The 19,577-nt window shown below is 36.1% G+C and overlaps 1 protein-coding gene across 1 annotated transcript in view; it reads left to right on the top strand.

The window, feature by feature from the left end:
* Nucleotides 1-19,577, top strand: part of PDS5A (PDS5 cohesin associated factor A) — a 75,667-nt gene that overhangs the window by 22,562 nt on the left and 33,528 nt on the right. The window contains exons 3-11 of the mRNA XM_062492722.1: nucleotides 8,599-8,802; nucleotides 9,210-9,296; nucleotides 10,065-10,162; nucleotides 10,643-10,769; nucleotides 14,131-14,211; nucleotides 15,642-15,782; nucleotides 16,818-16,933; nucleotides 17,697-17,791; nucleotides 18,693-18,838. Coding sequence (XP_062348706.1) covers nucleotides 8,599-8,802; nucleotides 9,210-9,296; nucleotides 10,065-10,162; nucleotides 10,643-10,769; nucleotides 14,131-14,211; nucleotides 15,642-15,782; nucleotides 16,818-16,933; nucleotides 17,697-17,791; nucleotides 18,693-18,838 — 1,095 coding nt within the window. The remainder of the gene's footprint in view (nucleotides 1-8,598; nucleotides 8,803-9,209; nucleotides 9,297-10,064; nucleotides 10,163-10,642; nucleotides 10,770-14,130; nucleotides 14,212-15,641; nucleotides 15,783-16,817; nucleotides 16,934-17,696; nucleotides 17,792-18,692; nucleotides 18,839-19,577) is intronic.

The following is a 19,577-nucleotide window of genomic DNA, read 5'->3' as shown; positions in this document are numbered from 1 at the left end:
ATCTTTGACTGAACAGCTTCTGTTGAAAAACCTTATGGAACTTAGTGCTGGATAAGGAGGCAGATGGTGAATACTGTTTTATGCTTCCTTTATATGAATCAAACAGGTATGCTTGTTTGCATACTATGAGAATGTACTCTGTGCCATACTATAGTGAACCTTTGCCTCCAAAGGCATGAGGTTGAGGATGATGAAAATAATAAGAACCTGGAAGGCAAAGAAAAAGATGGCCTTTGAAGGTAAATGGGAAACCTCTGCTGTCTCAGGTCATGATAAAACCCCTGGAAACAGATTATTAAAATAAAATGAAGAATTTAATTGACACATTGGATACAACTTCTGAAAATTACTGTAGCAACACATTTCTGAGACCTTGAATTTAAAACAATTGCTGATCACATCTTATGCCAGTTTTTACTAAATAGAATTAAAGGTAAATTTTCAGGGGATCTAGTAGGATTTGGCTATCTATAGCTGCCTGTTTCATGCTTCCTGAGCTTGCCACTAGTAAGGTTAGGAATTCGTGCCTCTGTTGGGTTGGTGGTTAAGAATTTATGCACTGGAAGGGCTTACGTTTTCCCTTCCTGCTCTGGGCTGTTGAAGTCTAACTACCTTCTTGCTTCTGGAATGTATCAGGTCTGTCTCGGATCTAACTATGCCTGTCAGAAAACTATCCAGGACTTTGCCCAAGAGGCTTTTCAGACAGATCAGAAAATTGAATTTAATCATGGAATTGTTCAACAAGTGTGCTGGCACTGCATGGCAAGAAGCAGGGCAGGGTGAGTAAGAGGAAAGGGAGAAGGAGATGGTGGCTGCAAGTGGTTAAACGGGATCTCCGTGTCACATGAAGCCAAAACCAGACAGAAATTCAGACCTGTTTGCCAACCAGTAATCTTAGCGGTACACAGTTCAAACCTGTCTCCAAACAGCTATGAATTTGTTGCATGTGATTACTCAATAGTCATCATTTCGCAAGAAATGACAGATTATAAAGATTCCTTTCATTGTATTGTTGCAATAGTGTGAATGTAATTAAATTTACAGGTTGTTCTTACACAAAATAAATTGACTTGGGTTTAAAATACTGGAGGAAAAAGTACATTACTATTGCATTTGGTGGTAAAGGAACTGAAGGTGTACAAAAATAGTTTTGAATCTTTCAAAATCTACTTTAGTAAAAATTTAAAATCAGTGATATTGTCTAAAGTAGTTCTGAGCAAAATATATTCTGACGAGGTTGTGGTGATAAGAAAAGCCATGTAGTATTTTCTTTGTTGCACATCATGAATCTGATTTTTTTCCATGGGCTTGTTCATGGCCAAAGAGTACAACATTTATCACATGCAGAGGTGACAGCATTAGGATTATCTTCTGCTGGGAAGGATGGACAGACTTTTACTTCCTTTTGCACCTCTGTAATCTTGGGAAGCATACTTTCTTGGAACTTTTTCCTTGCAGCAGTCCATATGAGTTGCTGTAACCAAGATGGCAATCTGATTGTCAGTATGTGACTGATTTTTGCTGAGCAAAATATTGAAGCACAATTTAAAAAACATGTTCTAATTTGTGCCATGAAAAGTATTTTGGATTAGGGCATCTGATTTTTCTAATTTTATTTGCCTTGTTTCCCCCCTTCTGTTGTATTCATTTTACTATGAGGATTCTTACAGCTTTACAACAGAACTGGAATTCTACTGTGTATTGATTATGAAGATATTATATGTAGGTAATTGTACCATCTCTCTCCCAGTTTGGTAACAGTACTTGTCCTATTTATGTGATATTTGAATTCACTTTGTAGTTACTTCAAAATGTGTATCAAGGAAGTTCCTTCAAGTAACCCATGAGCTATCTGCTCCATATACTGTTTTTATTACAAGTAGTAGTCATAGGAGTCAGTCTTTCTACTTTTTCGTATGTCAGATTATTTTCCAATAATCTAGTTATTAAATCAATCTGACTTGCTTGATGTAATTAAAATAATACAGAATATGCTGTTTCACCAATGAGAAGATAGTGGTAAATTACCAATCTGTGACTTCTTTGCTTGTGATTGGTCAGTTGGCTGGAACTCCCAAGAAAAGCCTGGTGTAGGTCAGTCCCCAGGGGAAGAATGGCCAGTTGAACTGTTTGCCCAGTTGGGGGAAGGGGGGTATTGCTATGGCTACCATTGCTGTTGCTGCATCAACTTTACATCTCATATGATAAATTTGTTGTCGCATCTGGAAACACTGTTCATTGGCTGCACATGGTGAGGAGGAGATTGACATAAACAAGAAAGCAAATAGTCTTTGCACCTCAAAGGGTATATGCTTTATATTATTGTCTTTTGTTCAACTTTTCGTTTTCTTTTTTCCGTTCCCCAGGTTATCCAGAGCCAGTTAAATGTGTTGTCAGAGAATATAGATAAAAGAATTTGTAGTGAAAATGGGGCATTGCCCTTCTCTGGTCTTGCTCCAGCACTTTAAAGTCTTTCCTGAACTTAGGGGCCCAGAACTGGAAACAGCATTGAGGGTGTGATCTCACCAGTGCCAAATATAGAGGGTCAGTCACTGCCCTGGTCCTGCTGGCCACACTTTTGCAGACACGGGCCTGGATGCCATTGGCCTTCTTGGCTGCCTGGGCACACCCTGGCTCATATTCAGCAGCTGTTGACCAGCATTCCTAGGTCCTTTACCACTAGGCAGCTTTCCAACCACTCTCTCCCAGCCTGTGGCACTGCCTGAGGTTGCTGTGACCCAAGTGCAGAACTGGGCCTTGCTGAACTTCATAGCATTGGCCTTGGCCCACCAGTCTGTACTGTCCAGGTGCTTCTGCAGAGCCTTCTGCCCTCCAGCAGACAACATTCCCACCCTACTTAGTGTCATCTGTGAATTTACTGAGGGTGCACCCAATCCCTTAGTCCAGATCATTAACAAAATACTGGCCCCAAAGAAGTTTTCAGCTGTTGTTCTTAATTAGCACAGTCTGATAAATGTCTCCTTACAAGGAAAGGCATTTGAGACTCCTTTGGCAGATACCTTCTGTACCTGTGTCATTTTTATTTTATTTTTTAATTAGTGAAGGTAATCAGGACTGAGTAATGTGTTTCCAATCAGCATTTAGTATTTTTAGCATTTCATGAGTTGTATTGCTGATTTTTTTCCTTCCTTCCTCTGCCATATCCTGCAATTGCATTTTGATTGTTTTCATGTACATAGCCTGTTGTTGGCTCATAAATTCTTTACAATTGCCGACTAAATGTTCATCTTTCTCCTTTTCTGTTCTTTACAGCAGATATGGTCTTAATAGCATAAGTTCTTGGATTTAAGCAATAAGCATGTGATGGTTTACCAATGGTGATTTTTTGGTATTTCTGTTCTTCTCATAGAGTATCCTGTCCTCTACTGCCATTCTGTAACTGTTACCACCATCAATTCCTACTTCTCATACCACAGTTTTTTATGGAAGTAGGGTCAGCTATAACATCATTCTCCACCAATAAATTGATTCAGTTCCAAGACATTCTTTCAGTTTATCACTTTAGGAAGGGGCTAAGGAGACAGTATTAGCCTAGTTTTCATCTCTTTCGAGCTCCTCAGTTGACATGTGGCTCAATGTGATGCTATTCTTGACACTCAAACTAAGCTTCTTGTCATGGTCAGTCTTGTATAGAGTGTTGATTATCTTTATTAAAGGCATGAGCTGTTTTGAGATGAAGGTTATCAAAGTAATTTGCTTTTCACATGTTACCCTGTTTTTCTTGGCTTCTGGGTTCATTTGACCATTCCGGGTTTGGTTTGTATTATAAAGTTCTGTTGATGTCAGCCTGTTGGATTTACTGGCAAGATGTAATTTCTTGATTATTACCTCAATATTTGGTGCTTTCTATTCAGTTGGTATCTCCCTTGTTTGGGCATTAGCTTGGGGTGGTGTGTGTATAGTTGTTTGGGATTATTTTGCTTGTTTAAAGAAAAGCCGACAAAACCTGTGTTACTACATTTGTGATTTCATTTTTCAGGAATTTAAAGATTTTGAAATAACAATCAAGTCCTCCTGATTTGAGTATTTTTCTTTTCTTCACACTTCAATGTCTCTTTTTCCCACTTTTGTTTGGTGCTTCTGGCTGACGCATAGGACTCTAAATCTCTGCCACATAGAAGTATTTTTTTCAGACACACAGAGTTCACATGTCTGTGAAACATTTTGCTAAGTTTTACTGTGAGATGTGAGATAAAAATATAATATAATGTTAATAGTTAATGGCAAGAATCACCTGTGGTACTGTGAGGAAAGATGTAAAAACACTCTGATGACAGAGTTGCATTATTTGGGTCTGCTGTGATTTCAGCCTTTTCTTGGCATCTCTGCTTGAATTGTCCTAGCTCATGAAGTGTCATCTGGGTTCACATCCATTTGGTTAAGTTTTACTTTCAAATATATTTTGTAATTTAATCCTAGTACTGAAGTTATTTTACAGTATCATCCCTGTTATAACAAATGATATCAAATTTTCTCAATTGTTGAATTTCTTCTTTCAGTGACTGCAAAAGGTTTTCTAAAATACTGAGTATTTTTTCCTGGTCTTTTTACAAGTCAAAGGTTGTTAAATGTTACTGCTTTGGAGCCCTGTGAATAAGCTGGTGTCAGAACAGTAAAACAAATTCAACATGTACACGCCTTCCCCCTGCTGTGATTGGCTTGGAGGTTTATGCTTGTCCTGCCAACTGCAGCAAGGCTTTTCTAGATCTGCCTGCTTCCTCCCCGCTGCAGCTGCTGATTTGAGTCTTTTTGCTGTCTGTACTGATAACCCTATCCCCTCTAGGTGTTTATATACCTCTGCCCCCTATATTGCTGGAGTCATCAGTATGTTTCAGCAGTAGATGGGCTTCCTGTTCCAGCAAACCAGTTTCCTAAATCCTGCAGATCGGAACAGCAAAAGTTAGTATTCCTGTCTGAGGCATAGCTCTTGCACAAGAGCCACAGCTGAGTCACATAAAGGCAAGCTACCATGCTGATTTCATCTTTGGAAACAGGCCACATGTAAGCTGCATGTGAGATGTGGGCAGTGTGTGAAGAGCCCTTTGGCAACCTTGTGTGTGTGTTTCAGTGCAGTTGAAAGGCTGACAGTCTCACAAGATGCTGCAGGTATTGATCATTTTGCCTCATTTCAGGCCTCTAGTCTCACTGAGTTTTTTCATGGTTGGTGCAGAGTTCCAGGGCAAAACTAAGCCAACATCTGTAGATGTCATCATAGACATCTGTGTTTGAACTCAGGGTCTGTGTATTTCTCTCCTGTGGGTGAAAGAGTAACCCAGAGTGACTGGCTTGCACACTGCATGGTTGATGCAATCAGATGAACACCTTCCTGAAAGCTTTAACTTTTCAATTTTCAGTATACTCATAACATGCTGAGAGTGACTTTAGCAGTCTTCATTTAGCTGTTCTTGCTAATTTGAGTGAAGGCGTTTGCATTTCTCCAATGTTATAATCCAGTCATTTCACTTATTTGCAGTCTGTGAGAGTAAGATTTTGCTCTGATAATTAGAATTTCAGGGTGCTGTGGTAAAAATGACAATGTCAATTTTTATAATAGTTATAATGCTTTATTTTTTCAAGCTAACTTAAGTACCAATATGTGACAAATTATTGGAGATGCATTCAATCAAAAGTGATACAGAATGAATTTAGTCATAAATGTGTATAGCTGTATTCTGTTTACATTTGCTAGAATTAGTGTTTAAATTGTCTGCTCAGTTGTTTGGAAAGGAATGGATGATGTTACATTAATATTAGTAGAGACTATCTTTCTGTCCCTTGTTCTACCCAGAGTGTAGTAACAGATTTTTGTTGTGAAAGCTGCTAAGTCTGTATGCTTTTTGTATAAATTAATATTAGTGTTCTAGATAGTTTCAACTGTAGAGCCAGACATCAGTTAGATAGTAATACTGTAATCTGAAAAAGTAGTGAGTTCCTGTTAGTTTGATCACATGTTTCAGGAATAAAAACTCTTAGCGTGATAATGAGTGATTTCCAGTTTGGAGATTCAAAACTTAAATTATTTTGACTTTAGCCTTTTGTATCTATAGAGTTTATTTTAGGTTTTCAGTTTCGTTATCAGATTATTTTAGCAGATCAATCTCTGGCTGCATCCAGGACTCCAGGTGAGGCTACCCGAGCAGAGCAGGACAATCCCCTCCCTTGACCAGCTGGTGATGCTGTGCCTGATGCACCCCAGGACACAGCAACAAATGGCCCTGTAACAGGAAGACATAAGTTGACAGTAGAAGAATGGTTTTTGTGCATTCAGCTAGGGCTTTAAAGCACAGCTTAAGAATATTTTTTAGGAAAAAGACCAGTAAGTTACAATTCGTGTTTTTCTGGACTGTAGGTATAAAGTTCTTTTTTTTTTTCTGTTTGTTTTTGTGTAGGGTTTTTCTCGTCTCTCATCTCCTCTTTTTTGTCTTTGTGGCAAATTGGATTATACTTGTACATTTCTAGTGGAAACGGAGAAGGATTTTTAAGTAATGTACTGTAGGAGAGGTTGCTGTCAACGTTTATTTTAATTTATAACATTTGAATTTAAAACTATATTTCAAAACTCGGGAAGGAAAGTGTTGGGAAAGATGAAACAGGAAAACTTTATAAATATGATCGCATGGCAAAAGATTTTGAGAATATGGATACTATGAGCAAGATTGAAATGAAAGCCATCTTTGAGATACCCAACCCTAGTTACTGAACAACTGGAAAACCATAGTATGGCCAGCTGAAAGTAATCCCCTCTTGACTGAACAATTCCCTCTGCTTGCAGACAGGTCCAAGGGTCAGAGCAGACCCTACTAGCTTGGCCGAAGGGGTCCAAAGAGTAGTTTTTAGGGTTTAAAGTGTAACACAGTATGGTAATGTAGTGATTCTTATAGGCTGTATGTAAATGCTATAGGATTTGTATCTTGTATTGAATTGGTTAATGAAAATTAGAATATTCAACACAGAAGATTTATTGTATTGTAACAGGAACCTCACTCTCTTACCTTTCCTTCTACTCCTAACTCTTAGCTCTTATGCTTCATTTTACTCTTAGCTGTTACCTCTTACTTTTTACTCTCTTACTCTCTTGCCCTTCCTTTTACTATTGTTCTTACTTCTTACTTTCTTGTTCTCTTGCTCTCCCGGGCCTGCTCCAAGCTGCAGCTGGCAGCTCCAGGCAGGGCCGTTTCACCCACGCCCTTTGCAACAAACCACAAGTTCCAAGACCTGGCTTTAGAGATCTCTCGTCTCCATCCATCCCGACCGTCCTACCCCTCAACGCTCCTGCAGGAAAGAAAGCTGAAACACAGCACTTTCATGTTGGAAGCAGGGACATACTTAATAATGGAGAAGCAGCCCTAGGATAATTTGAACGACACCATAACAAAAAAATTCTGGTTAGAGTATGAGATGTATTTATTAGCTGTGTGAGCTCGTTCTTCTTTTGTGTTTTACTGTTATTGTTTTACAGACAAATTTGACTCATCAAGATTTATCATTCTTTGTTCTGTCTTGTATCTCTTCATTGTGTGCATTGTGTATACTGTGTCTACAGTGGGCATACCAAATCCTACTGGTATGCAGTGTGCCTGTCCTTCACAGTTTTAACTCTAAGGATGCTCAAGTGATGTGGAGGAATGGAACACAGAGACTGATTTCACTAAGGTCATTCTAAGTCCCTGCAATGTCTGCCCATTCTGTGCTGGCATCCTAGAAGTCATTCTCATCCATTAGTAAACACTATTCTAGAAGTTAAATCTTCAACTTTTTATTTCTTCTAACTAAATTCTTACTTTCAGTTATGCCCAATCATTATGTTGAGAAGTTTCACTTAACTGGGGTTGTATAATAATTAAAAATAAACTATTTTGGTGGAATGTCATAGGAATTAGTAGTTCTTAGCTGCGCTGGAAGAAGTGAGGAAACCATGTGGTTAAATTTTTTGCATGATGTTAATAAGGCTAAAGATGCAGCTCTAAATATGCAGGAAGAGAGATCTGTGGTGTAAAGACTTATTTTTCAGGAAGGCTTAAATTATCCAGTATCTAGTTTGTTTAAACTAGATAGAAAGATTGTGCATATGTGAAGTACTTTGTGAAGTCTGTGCCTCAGTAGAGGCAGAGTATTAAGAGTGGTCTCTCATCTGGTCCTGGCACAGCTCTAAAGCAGCTGCATTGTACTGTAGCCGTGCGTTAGGCCAGATGGCGTACAGCCCCTTGCACCATTCACACTGAGGTGAGTCCTCACTTGGAATTGCAGTGGGACTGCTTTGAGGAAGAGGTGCAGCCATCTCCAGCCTCATCTGTGCACAGCAGTTTCTGTGCTGTCCCTCAGGTTAAAATTGACAAAATAAGCAGAACTGTAACGTGGTTTTCAGTGTCGTAATCTAAAGCATCAAATTCAATAAACCTGTAAGAATCAGATTAACGCTTCTCTTCTTCTAATATTTGTCCTAACAAAAAAAATTCAAGTACTAATTGTGATTAAACAGCAGAACACACATTGATAGCACTGCATCCTTTTAAAAAGTCTTGGCTGGTAATAAGGAATAAAAGCAGAAGGAACTCAATTTTTTTCAATATTTTTCAGATGGTGGTAAAAACCTTCATGGATATGGACCAGGACTCGGAAGATGAGAAGCAGCAGTATCTCCCATTAGCCTTGCACCTTGCATCTGAATTCTTCCTCAGGAATCCCAATAAAGATGTGCGCCTCCTTGTAGCTTGTTGCTTGGCTGATATATTTCGTATCTATGCTCCTGAAGCTCCATATACTTCCCATGACAAACTTAAGGTAAAAAAACTTAATAAAATAAAGGCTTTTCTCCTACCTTATTCTTACTGAGAAAATATTAACAGCTCCCCCTCCCCCCCCCCCCAAGAAAACCCCAAACAAACCAAACAGTACCCCCCCCCAAAAAAAAAAATCAACAGAAAAATGTTTTTATGTGTTCTGAGTTTTAGTTTTATTAAAGAGAAGTTGCTTTAATCCTGTAAATCAGCGTAATACTTCAGGGCCAGAGATGTGTAAAGGAATGCTAGATAGCCAGTATCTGTTTGTGATAGCTTTCTGTCAGTGCCAAAAAAAGACAATTTAATGTTCTCACATTATGAGTTTGAAAATGTGGATAGATGTCACTACTAAAGGACTGTTTTTTCACTTTTTGCTGAATCAAGCTTGTAAACTTTGTTTTTTGACAGGACATATTCTTGTTTATTACAAGACAATTAAAAGGCTTGGAGGACACGAAGAGCCCTCAATTTAACAGATACTTTTACTTATTAGAGGTAACACAATAGTTGTAACTTTCAGTAGATGGTATTAGCTTTGTAAGCCTAAGAAGTATAATCAGTTGTTCTCCTGATGCTCCAGTATGCCTGGCAAATATCTTTTACTGTGTAAATCACACCAGTCTCATTAAAGTTCAGTGAATTGCTTCTTTTAGTACTTATAGTGCTGTTTGTGTTTAATAAGTTTGTCGATCTATAAAACAATTGGTATTCATTAAAATTTAGCCTTTATCTCACAATTCCATGCATTGAAGGATTTTATCAAGAGAGAAAGTTTCAAAGGCTGATGAAAATGCAAATGTGCCTATATTGGTGATGGGAGGGAAATGTAAGATTTTTGCTTTAAAAACATTGCAAAACATAGTCTTGATAAGAGCCAAGTGGTGGAGTTCAGTGTGCTTATAGAAATAGTATCTCATTTATAAACAAGATATTTAATGTTTAAAACACGATGTTTGAAATTGTATTGTTTCATAGCATGAAGAAAAAGTAAGGTGTTGTTATACTAAAGTTCTGTCAATCGGCCTTTATACTTAAGAAATCAGATCATTCTGTATTTAGCTTTTTCTGGATATATTTTGCAAAGACTCTCTGTGTTAGGAGCTCTTAATATGCAAAGCAAATATCCAGTCTCTTTTCCCCAAAGCATTTACATCTATTGTATATTATTTTTCCTTAAATAGAAAAAAAAATATAGCTAACATGATTATATTTGTTACTTAATGTGAACTTGCACTAGCCTAAATATCCTAATTTTTCTTTTAGAATTTAGCTTGGGTCAAATCTTACAACATCTGCTTTGAGTTGGAAGATTGCAATGACATTTTTATTCAGCTTTTTAGGACTCTTTTTTCAGTTATCAAGTAAGTTGAATTGCTTCCATTATATTAACTGTCAAAATATCATCAGGTTTGGGGGTAGACTGAATCATTGCATAGTCTACAGATAAATATGTCTGAACAGAAGTCTTTATTTCCCTAAATGAAGAGCTACTGGGAAAGCAGGTGAGTGTGAACTACTGACATTTATGGAGAGATGTGTGTCTGAAAGTAGATGTGTTTTAAAATTTATTGTCCACGTTACAGCAGTATACTTCATTCTGATTATTTTATCTATATTTTTGTATTGGTTGTTACTGTCCTTATTTATTTTGATTCTCTTAAAGCAGAACTAGGTTGTTCTAGATTTCTGAACCTTTGTATAAGGCACATAAAATAGTTTTGAGATGTGGAGAGTATAAGGGAGTCCAGGCTGGACAACACTAGATGTTGTTTCTTGATTGTACCACTAGTATTTGCCAGAGTCTGAGAATTTAATATTGATAATATTCTTTATGATCTTAGTAATAGCCACAACCAGAAGGTACAAATGCATATGCTGGATTTGATGAGTTCTATCATCATGGAAGGCGATGGAGTAACTCAGGAGCTGCTGGACTCAATTTTGATTAACCTCATTCCTGCACACAAGGTCTGCCAATAGTATACTGTTATAACAACAATAATACTTACTGCCTTTTACGTGTTGTTTTTATCTCTTTATACATTTTAGCTCTCGTGACTCTCTTATTTTCTCACATTCATTTGGGAATTAACTGGTGCTGTTGATTAGCTGTGTCTAGATTATTCAATACCGGGAGATTGCCACCTCAGGATCTCTGTACTGAAACATCAGTGAAGTGTTTTCAAGCAAACATAATAGAAAAGCATTTTATCTTGAGGATTGCAGGCAGTTGGTTGTTTTGCTTTTGGGATATGTTGGGGTTTTTTTAATGGAGAAGATATTTAATATTTTTGAATTAAATAGAAGTGGGGGTAAGATATTAACAAGACTTCTGTGGTGTCTTACTGTTCTCCCCAGCTTGCCAGTCAGACTTCGCTGCACCTTTCTGGTTGTGTCTCCCACCCCTTGCACTGTCTTTTTCATTTAATTGACTAATATGGAACAAAGTGACACAGAACACACACACTCCCTTTCTAGAGCAGGTTATGCTCTTTGAAGAGGGGATCACTGGGTCTGCACTTGAGCTTTTAAAGTACCTTCACTGTAACGCCTTAACAAATGTAAAAAGAAAATAAATACAACTCCTTTAGCTGTGAAATAAGGGAAAATGAAGTGCAGGCTGGGGATGCCTTACACTGACCAAGAAAATTCTCTTGCTAGAACACTTGTATTTATCAAAAATAGTACAGAGTACTGTAATTTTCATTTACTAGTTACAGTAGATGAACTATGCTCTGTTTACCAAATATGTGTTTGTTTGTTAGTTAATTTAAAATAATTACAAAAATTAAGCTGGGTACATCCCTGACTGTATAATTAAATTAATATATAAAAGCAGGCATTATTCATTTGGTTGCATAAAGAGGGAGAATTCATGGAAATATGTAGCATGGGATTGACTAAGATGTGACCATTGTCATTTACCTGTGAATTCTCATCAATCTTATAAAAGTATCTATTGTCTGAGATGAGTTCGCATTTCTTCTGTCATGATAATGAGACAATAATGCCATTCTGTCAAATGATTTTTATTGACAGCAGTGGGATAATGACTTATTGAAATTAGTGATGTGGAGAGGCCTCTTATAATGAGAGTCCTTGTGAAAATGCACTGTTCTTTGTAAGTTGCTTCTGATGAATTATAGGCAGTAGATACGAGGAAGGGAAGGGAAGGTAGAGAGTGGTGATCTGAGGTGATGCTATTAACAATGGTGGGCATTGCTTTGAGGGTACAAAGGCCCAGTAGAACCTTGTACAACTTAACAGTGTGTTGTGACTACTTGATTTAGGCAAAGTAAAAGTGAATGTGATCCTTTAACATTAACATTGTTATTGTTTTGCCTAATGAAGAAGTAAGGCTCTGATAGGGAGATAAACTTGGTGTAAATAATGACTTGTGATGCATATTTAGTATCACTTAGAGGACTGGTGCCAGTCATACCAGTTCTTGGTCATTGACTGAGCAAATTATATCCTGTAGTCAGTGCTCACTATTGTAATTTGGTCAATGTGTTGGTCTGTGCTACTTTGTTTCCTGTAACAACAGCACTTAAACGACTGCTTTACCATGGTAGTTCAAAAAATAAAACCAACCAGAAAGCTCTTTTGTCTGATCTGCCTAGCAGAGTCTGAGTGTCGTAACTATGTTCTCCTTTCGTGAACAGATCCTCAAGAAAATTCTGTGGTTGTATTGCTTGTCTTTAGGTATGTCAATCAGAAGCACTGTAGCCTTAAGAGCACAGTTGATTTTCTGTAGGATGACTACAATAGCCATACATTTAGGTCTGTGCAAATAGTCAAATGCCTGTCATTCTCTGCTGTGATGTAACAAAAATATCTGTCTGGCAAGACTTGATGGAAATTTGTAAGGAGGCTGAAATAATGTGTTTTGGATAAGGCAATCTGTTCATGTTTTGCCTTTTTTAAAATTAGACATTATATACTGTCTACCTCCAAATCTAGGTTATTTGAATTTGTACATCCATTCTTAGTAAAGTGATGCTGTGGTGATTGTTCTCTGTGTGTGCTAATGTGACTCTGATCTAGTAAATCCAGGTTTTCAGTAGCAGTAGCATGTCACATTTTGCTCACATTTTGACCTGTGGCCTCAAACTAGTTCTTTTTATTAACTTGAAAAGTAGTGCTATTCAGTGAATATTTTCCTTTCCAGTCTTAACTAAGTTATTTCTTAAAAACATTTTAATGTGTTAAAAGTCAGTTTTCTTCTGCATGTTCTATATCATGGATAATCCGGACCCCACAGGGTTTCTTTTCTCCTAAGAGTTGAAACAGTTGATTATTTGTTTTGTCAAGTTATGTATTACTTTTCTAGGCTGTTTTGGTGTTTGGTTCTTTGGTATTGTGGTGTTCTGTGTTTGTGTGTGTATTTGGGTTGTTGATTTGGTTCTGTGGAAGAAGCTCTATTGAAAATCCATAGAAAATGTATTTTAAAGTTTAAGATTGGCGGTCCTTTAGTTTAATACCAGCATACCAATCAACAAGATTTTACTCATGGCTGGGTTTGGAGAGAAAGTGTTGGGATATTTTTTGAGAAGAATTCATACAAATCCATCTGTCTTCGATAATGAGATATCAGTTTAGTGCTTTGGTGACTGGGGAGGTATTTGTTTGAGCCTTTGGCCACTTGGTTCTCTTTACTGTCTGTTGATGAGCTGTCCTTGTCATCTTATTAGTTAAAAGAACATGTGGGAGTTGTTCCCAATGCAGACTTGCCAAATGCTGTATTTCCAATAATCAGTCATCCCTAGGCTTTACCTGCATTTTGTCTGCAGTGATGTGTAATTGTCAGGTCAATCAGCTAATCCAAATCTATTTTCTTTTCCTCCAAGCTGCATTAATCCTTAGATAATATGAGATACTGCATATGGGATTTGTACAGACTTGAACAGTCAGATTTTTCAGATGTACACTTACATTCTTTTTCTTGCTCAATAGCAATATAAATAATATTCAGATTTGTCATGTTGCAATCAAATGCCTACTTGGAAAGTTAACTGCTAACTTTGCCCAAGTGTAGGTACTTTCTGTAGTCTCACTGTGGGCTGTCTCAGAGCATATGGTATGGTCTGTGGAGAAGTCGGTGCACAGTTTTACTCTAGACAAGGCTGAACTTGCAACAGAGTGTATCTTTAATGAGTATGTGAGGGGCAAACAAAACCACATTTAAATATTAATTTAAATTAATTCATTTCTCAGTGCCAGATTTGGTGCACGTTAATTTTCAGAGTATGGAAGTATGATAATGTTTCTTCAAAATTTGTTATTGTGTGGGAAAACTGTAAAATTTATTATATTTTCTTTATTTCAGAACCTTAACAAACAAGCGTTTGATCTTGCAAAAGTCCTGTTGAAAAGGACCGTCCAGACCATTGAACCGTGTATTGCCAATGTATGTAGATCAATTAATCCATGTTACCTGCAAGTAACAAGTGTTCTTGTTACTGTCTTGATGTATTAGAGATTTGATGGGAATTTTTATTATTTTAAATTTTGTTTATAGAAGCTACTACAATTTTTCAGATAGGATATTGTTGGCTTAGTTAAGTGTGTGGAGTATTTCAAATAAGTGAAGAGGAATTTAATTTTTATCCATCTCAATCTAATGTTATGCCTAAATCCAGGCTGTGAAAATAGGTGATCACCAAAAATCGTGTTACAACAAAAGGAATTACTAATACTTCATATGTCCAGCAACCAGGTAGCCCCATTTCATACCAAGCTTTAGGATGAAGCATTTCAAGCTACCAGCTCCTTGCTAGATTTTCTTTCACTCCTAAACCTACTATGATTGTACTCATAAAGAGTAAAAATCTATGCTTTTTACAAGGCTTCCTTCAAATTATAATTCCTTCTTGTCAAATGTGAGTGTTGTATGTTCTGCCTATTAATACAGCTACTACAGTCTTTGATGAATGTAGTCTGATCCATTCTGTTGCCTTTCCTTGGTGCTGAAGCCAATAGAATCAATAGAATTCAGAGTAGTTTAAAAGGGAATTAGGCAGATTCATCAGTAAGTATGTAAAAGTTGGAGAAGTCTCACTAACAGTTACCACATTCTAATACTCCTGTTTTTTAAGCTTTCTAATTAGTCATATCTGCAAACAGGATAGTATGTAAAATAACTTTTGAGTTGGTTTAATACTGTTCTCCTTACTTTGCTTTTCAAGTGCATAATAGCTTTTTTTACTCTTGCATTTGCACTGCTTAAATAATATTAACCCACAATAGCTAATAGGAAGTATTAAATTATAATATACTTTATTTAAATCCAAAAATAAATAATTCATAATTTAGACTACTTCAGTTTGTTTCTATTAGATCACTAATGACCTTGATATATTACCCATCAAATATTGCAAGACATAACATAAAGACATCTGACATTCTTTAAAAGGGATTTAAAGCAGAGAATCTTTATTTTCAGCATTTGATGAACTTGAGTTAGATTTGGTTTCAATCATAAAAATTTTTTTAAAGTACTAGGTTTTTTGGTCTACTGGATGAATATTCATTTTAAGTTAACAGTTCTTTTACTACCTGTTAATTTTGCTTGGGTGATAGTTATTGAGATTTGAAATTATCAAATTGTCATGTATTAAACTATCTTGATAGAATTAATAGAACTGAACTGAGAAGGGTGTTTGTAATTCGCTTGAGCCAAAATTGTAAGGGTGAAATGCTTTGATATAATGAAGAAATGGTGCTTTGAGTGCCTTCCATTAGTGTAAAACCACTACTGATACTACATAAAAATAATTTTTAAAATAAAGTTTGCATTGATGAAGGAAAATATACTACATAATATTGCTGGTATTTTAGTTTTTTAACCAGGTTCTGGTACTGGGAAAGTCTTCAGTAAGTGACTTATCAGAACACGTGTTTGACTTGATACAAGAGCTTTTTGCCATAGATCCTCACTTACTGCTGTCTGTCATGCCACAGCTGGAATTCAAGCTGAAGGTGGGTTACAGTGTAGTTTGGGCAATTCGTAAAATTTGTGGGGGGGGGTCTTAAGAGCACAGAATTGTAGATTTAATAAGTATTCTACTAGGGGGATAAAAAAAATCTGTATTGTTTTATTTTGAAAGCAAATACAATATTACAGAAGAGATACTGGAAATTTGTATGCAATTATGTGCTTATTGTGCTTGCAAACATGTATTATGCACACAAAATACATACAGTCATTATAATAATAAATTAATGCAGTCTAATGCCAAAGCTTTATGTACTTAATCTTTGGATTACACACAAAATTTATGAAGTAATTACGTAGTGGTTGACTTATGCAATGCAAATGTGTTGGCTTCAGTATTGATTTGCAGAATTTTCTTCTATTAAATAATGTTTTGATAATAGGGAAGTATTTCCTAATATCACATTTGTTATTGTCAGCTAATAAATCAGTTGACTGCTTTTGAATCCTTGAAAATAGTTAATTTAGCCTGATTTAGAAGTCTTTGGGGATTTTAATTAAAAAGCTGTTTGTCTTTCCTAGGATTGTAAGTGGATTGTATGTGTGGATGTACGTGTAGGTTATGGTTGCAACAAACAAAAGTTACCAAGAAATAGGTATTTAGTGAAATTACAGGTAGCTTTCATTAGTGCACATGTGTTTATAGCATCTTAATTGGTGTCTTTGTCACACGCATGTAATAGTCTTTAAAAATTTAAAATTTGATAAAATAGTTTTAAAACACATCATTAATTGTTTGTATTGTCAAATGTGTGTTAAAGTACTGTGTATGGGGTTTTATTCCTGAAAGAGAAGGTCCTTTCAAAGCAGAACCATCTATTCAATGTCTGTAGTACATCATCTTAATAGGTATATGTATATTTTGCCTCATATTAATCCAGTAAGATAATTAGAGAATGAGGGTTGTCAGAAATAATTTCAAACTCAGTTTTTAATCTATCTGTTCAAAAAACAGAACATTTTTACTAACGTATTATGGATAATGATCTACGGTTCTTTTTTCATGTTTTGATTTTTAGAGCAATGATGGAGAAGAACGTTTGGCTGTTGTTCGACTTCTGGCTAAACTCTTTGGCTCCAAAGATTCTGATCTGGCCACGCAAAATCGACCTCTTTGGCAGTGCTTTCTTGGGCGGTAGGAGAAATGGGATAGAATGCTAAATCTCTATTCTTTTTTCTGTTTTCTTAACAATATTGCATTTTTCATTGTCTTTTTGAGGATTTAACTGTTCGTATTTGAACAAGTTACTTTATTAAATCTTCAAAGCAGAAAACTGCATACAGTTATATTTTAGAAGGAGGAAGCCTTAAGAACTGCTGCAATATTGCTATCAACTGTGGGCATATAAGTTAGATAGACAGCACATTATATGCATAGCAGAATTTGCACAACGGGTATGCCAGCATTGTCTGAAATTTCACACTGTTCAGCTGTATCTGCAACTCAGTCTACTATGCTTGGCATTTACCTGAGTGAAGAGACGCTTTCTTTCACGTAAATGTAGAGTTTAAAAAGTTAATTTTTTGACTGGTTCCTGTTTGATGGCAATTTACATTTCTGTAATTTTGTGTGTGCATATACGCACGCACACAGTTGATGTTGTAGGGAGAGCTGTGTTCAGAAGTCAGTGGGCAAAATCCATTGGGTTGACATTTTATCCACATACACCATACTCATTCTTTCATTTTAGTCCTGACTGAATTTCACAAGAAATAACAAATGTTTATATGAGGTACATTATGGAGATAGATTCAAAGCATTTATATTCTCTAATTTTGTCATATAAAAGTATTCTAATGGTTGAGAGAACATATTGTCAACACGTTACTAGGTAGAGAATAATACTGATTTGCAAAGCTAATTAGAAATTAACATTCAACATCTTCTATCCCTCTAGGTTCAATGATATCCATGTCCCTGTGAGATTAGAGAGTGTGAAATTCGCCAGTCATTGTTTAATGAACCATCCAGACTTAGCAAAAGACCTCACTGGTGAGATGCTTGTACAGGGGTTTAGAATAATCTGTAAAATGAGCAAGGAACTGTGTAACTATTTTTGTACATAGCAGTGTAGTTCGGAAATGTATCAGGTCCAGTGCTTGATGCTGGATGGCAGAGGTATCTGTGGAGTTAATTGGCTTCTGCTGAAGACAAGTGCTAGTTATTAGAAAGAGGAGGAGTGTGTGATTTTGTGTGCACTTTGACAGAGTGGGTTGTTAAGAAGCTACCCATTGCAGAATGAATTTTAAAGTAATTTTAAAATAAAGTTCTAAAGAAACTTTGAGTGCCAGGCAAGTATTGGTGCCAGCATCCTTGCTTATTTTCCAAACCAGTCATTGAGTTCCCCACTACTCTGTTGCACTGAGTTCAGAAAATACCTTTTTGCTGCTCTAAACTATGAAATTACTTCATTCTCTACAGTATCATAACTATGAGAAGATTTTCAGACTTAACTGAAAATACTGTTGTTTTTTAATGCGAGCTCTTCTACAAGAATAGTCAGTATTTTTGATTTATTTACATTTTTTGCTCTTTGGGAGTGAGAGTTTCTTCTCTTTTTGTTTCTTCTTATTCCTTCAACTCCCTTTGCCTACAATATATTCTAGTCAACTTTATTTCACTTTATTGCCTCTAGCAAATGAGGTTATCATGAAAGCTATCACTTCAAAAAATATCATATCATGCCTATATTCTTCTGATATTTACAGTTATCTAATTATATTTAACATAGAAAACATCAGAACAGATGTTTCTTGTGGGTAGCTCTGTATTTAATAGATTACACGGTTGTGATATATGACTGACATTTAATTGATTGAACATGATTAATAAATCAGAACACATCACACCTAAGTAAAAAACCCAAGCTTGTCATTGTTTCTGCTTCTAACAGAGTATTTGAAGGTTAGATCACATGACCCAGAAGAAGCCATTCGACATGATGTTATTGTTACAATTATTACTGCGGGCAAGAGAGATCTCTCTTTAGTCAATGACCAGCTGCTTGGCTTTGTAAGGGAAAGAACTCTGGACAAACGGGTAAGTGTTCGTATTGTATTTTCAGCAATTACCTGTTTCTAATATATTTTGGTAAAAGTAAAATAAAAAAAACCCAAAGCCAGAGAATCTTCAGAGTTGATGATTAACAAGAATACTGTTGGGAAAAAACTGATTTTCTTATGAGAACATCTTAATGAAAATTCCGTATTACGGTGGCATCAGTCAAGTTTTGTCAAGCAGTAGGGTCATTGATTTGTAATAAACACAGTTGCATTTTAAGAACATAAGAATGGTCTCAAATGTTTAACCCAAAGGTCACTATAACCCATTATAATTCTCACAGTGGTCAGTTTTGTCTTCCAACAATTTGTGATTTAAGGATTTATGTCTGCTGGCACATGTTCATAAGAACTTTTAATAGAACTTTATTCCATGTATTTATTAAGTTCTTTCTTGAATTCATTTCTTCTTTAGAAGCCTCTATGGCATATGCATCAGTAAATTCAAGTTTAATGCATGCTTGGGAAAAGTAATTTCATTTGTTTGCTTTTTAACTTGTCTGATAATTTGACTGGGTATCTCATAGTTCATGGATTACATGAAAGAATGAATATTCTTTATATTAATTTATAATTAAATATTATATATATGTTTAACAAATATGAATACTACATCTTCTCCAGTTCATTGTTTTCCATTCTAAAGAATCACCTGATTAACTTCAACACAGATTGATTGTTGCGTACTTCTGATCATTCTTGTCTGGGTGTTCCCTATC

The sequence above is a fragment of the Cinclus cinclus genome, chromosome 5 (assembly GCF_963662255.1).
Source record: "Cinclus cinclus chromosome 5, bCinCin1.1, whole genome shotgun sequence".
NCBI lineage: Eukaryota > Metazoa > Chordata > Aves > Passeriformes > Cinclidae > Cinclus > Cinclus cinclus.
Note: the sequence above shows the minus strand (reverse complement) of the source record. Positions and strands in the feature narration are given on the sequence as shown.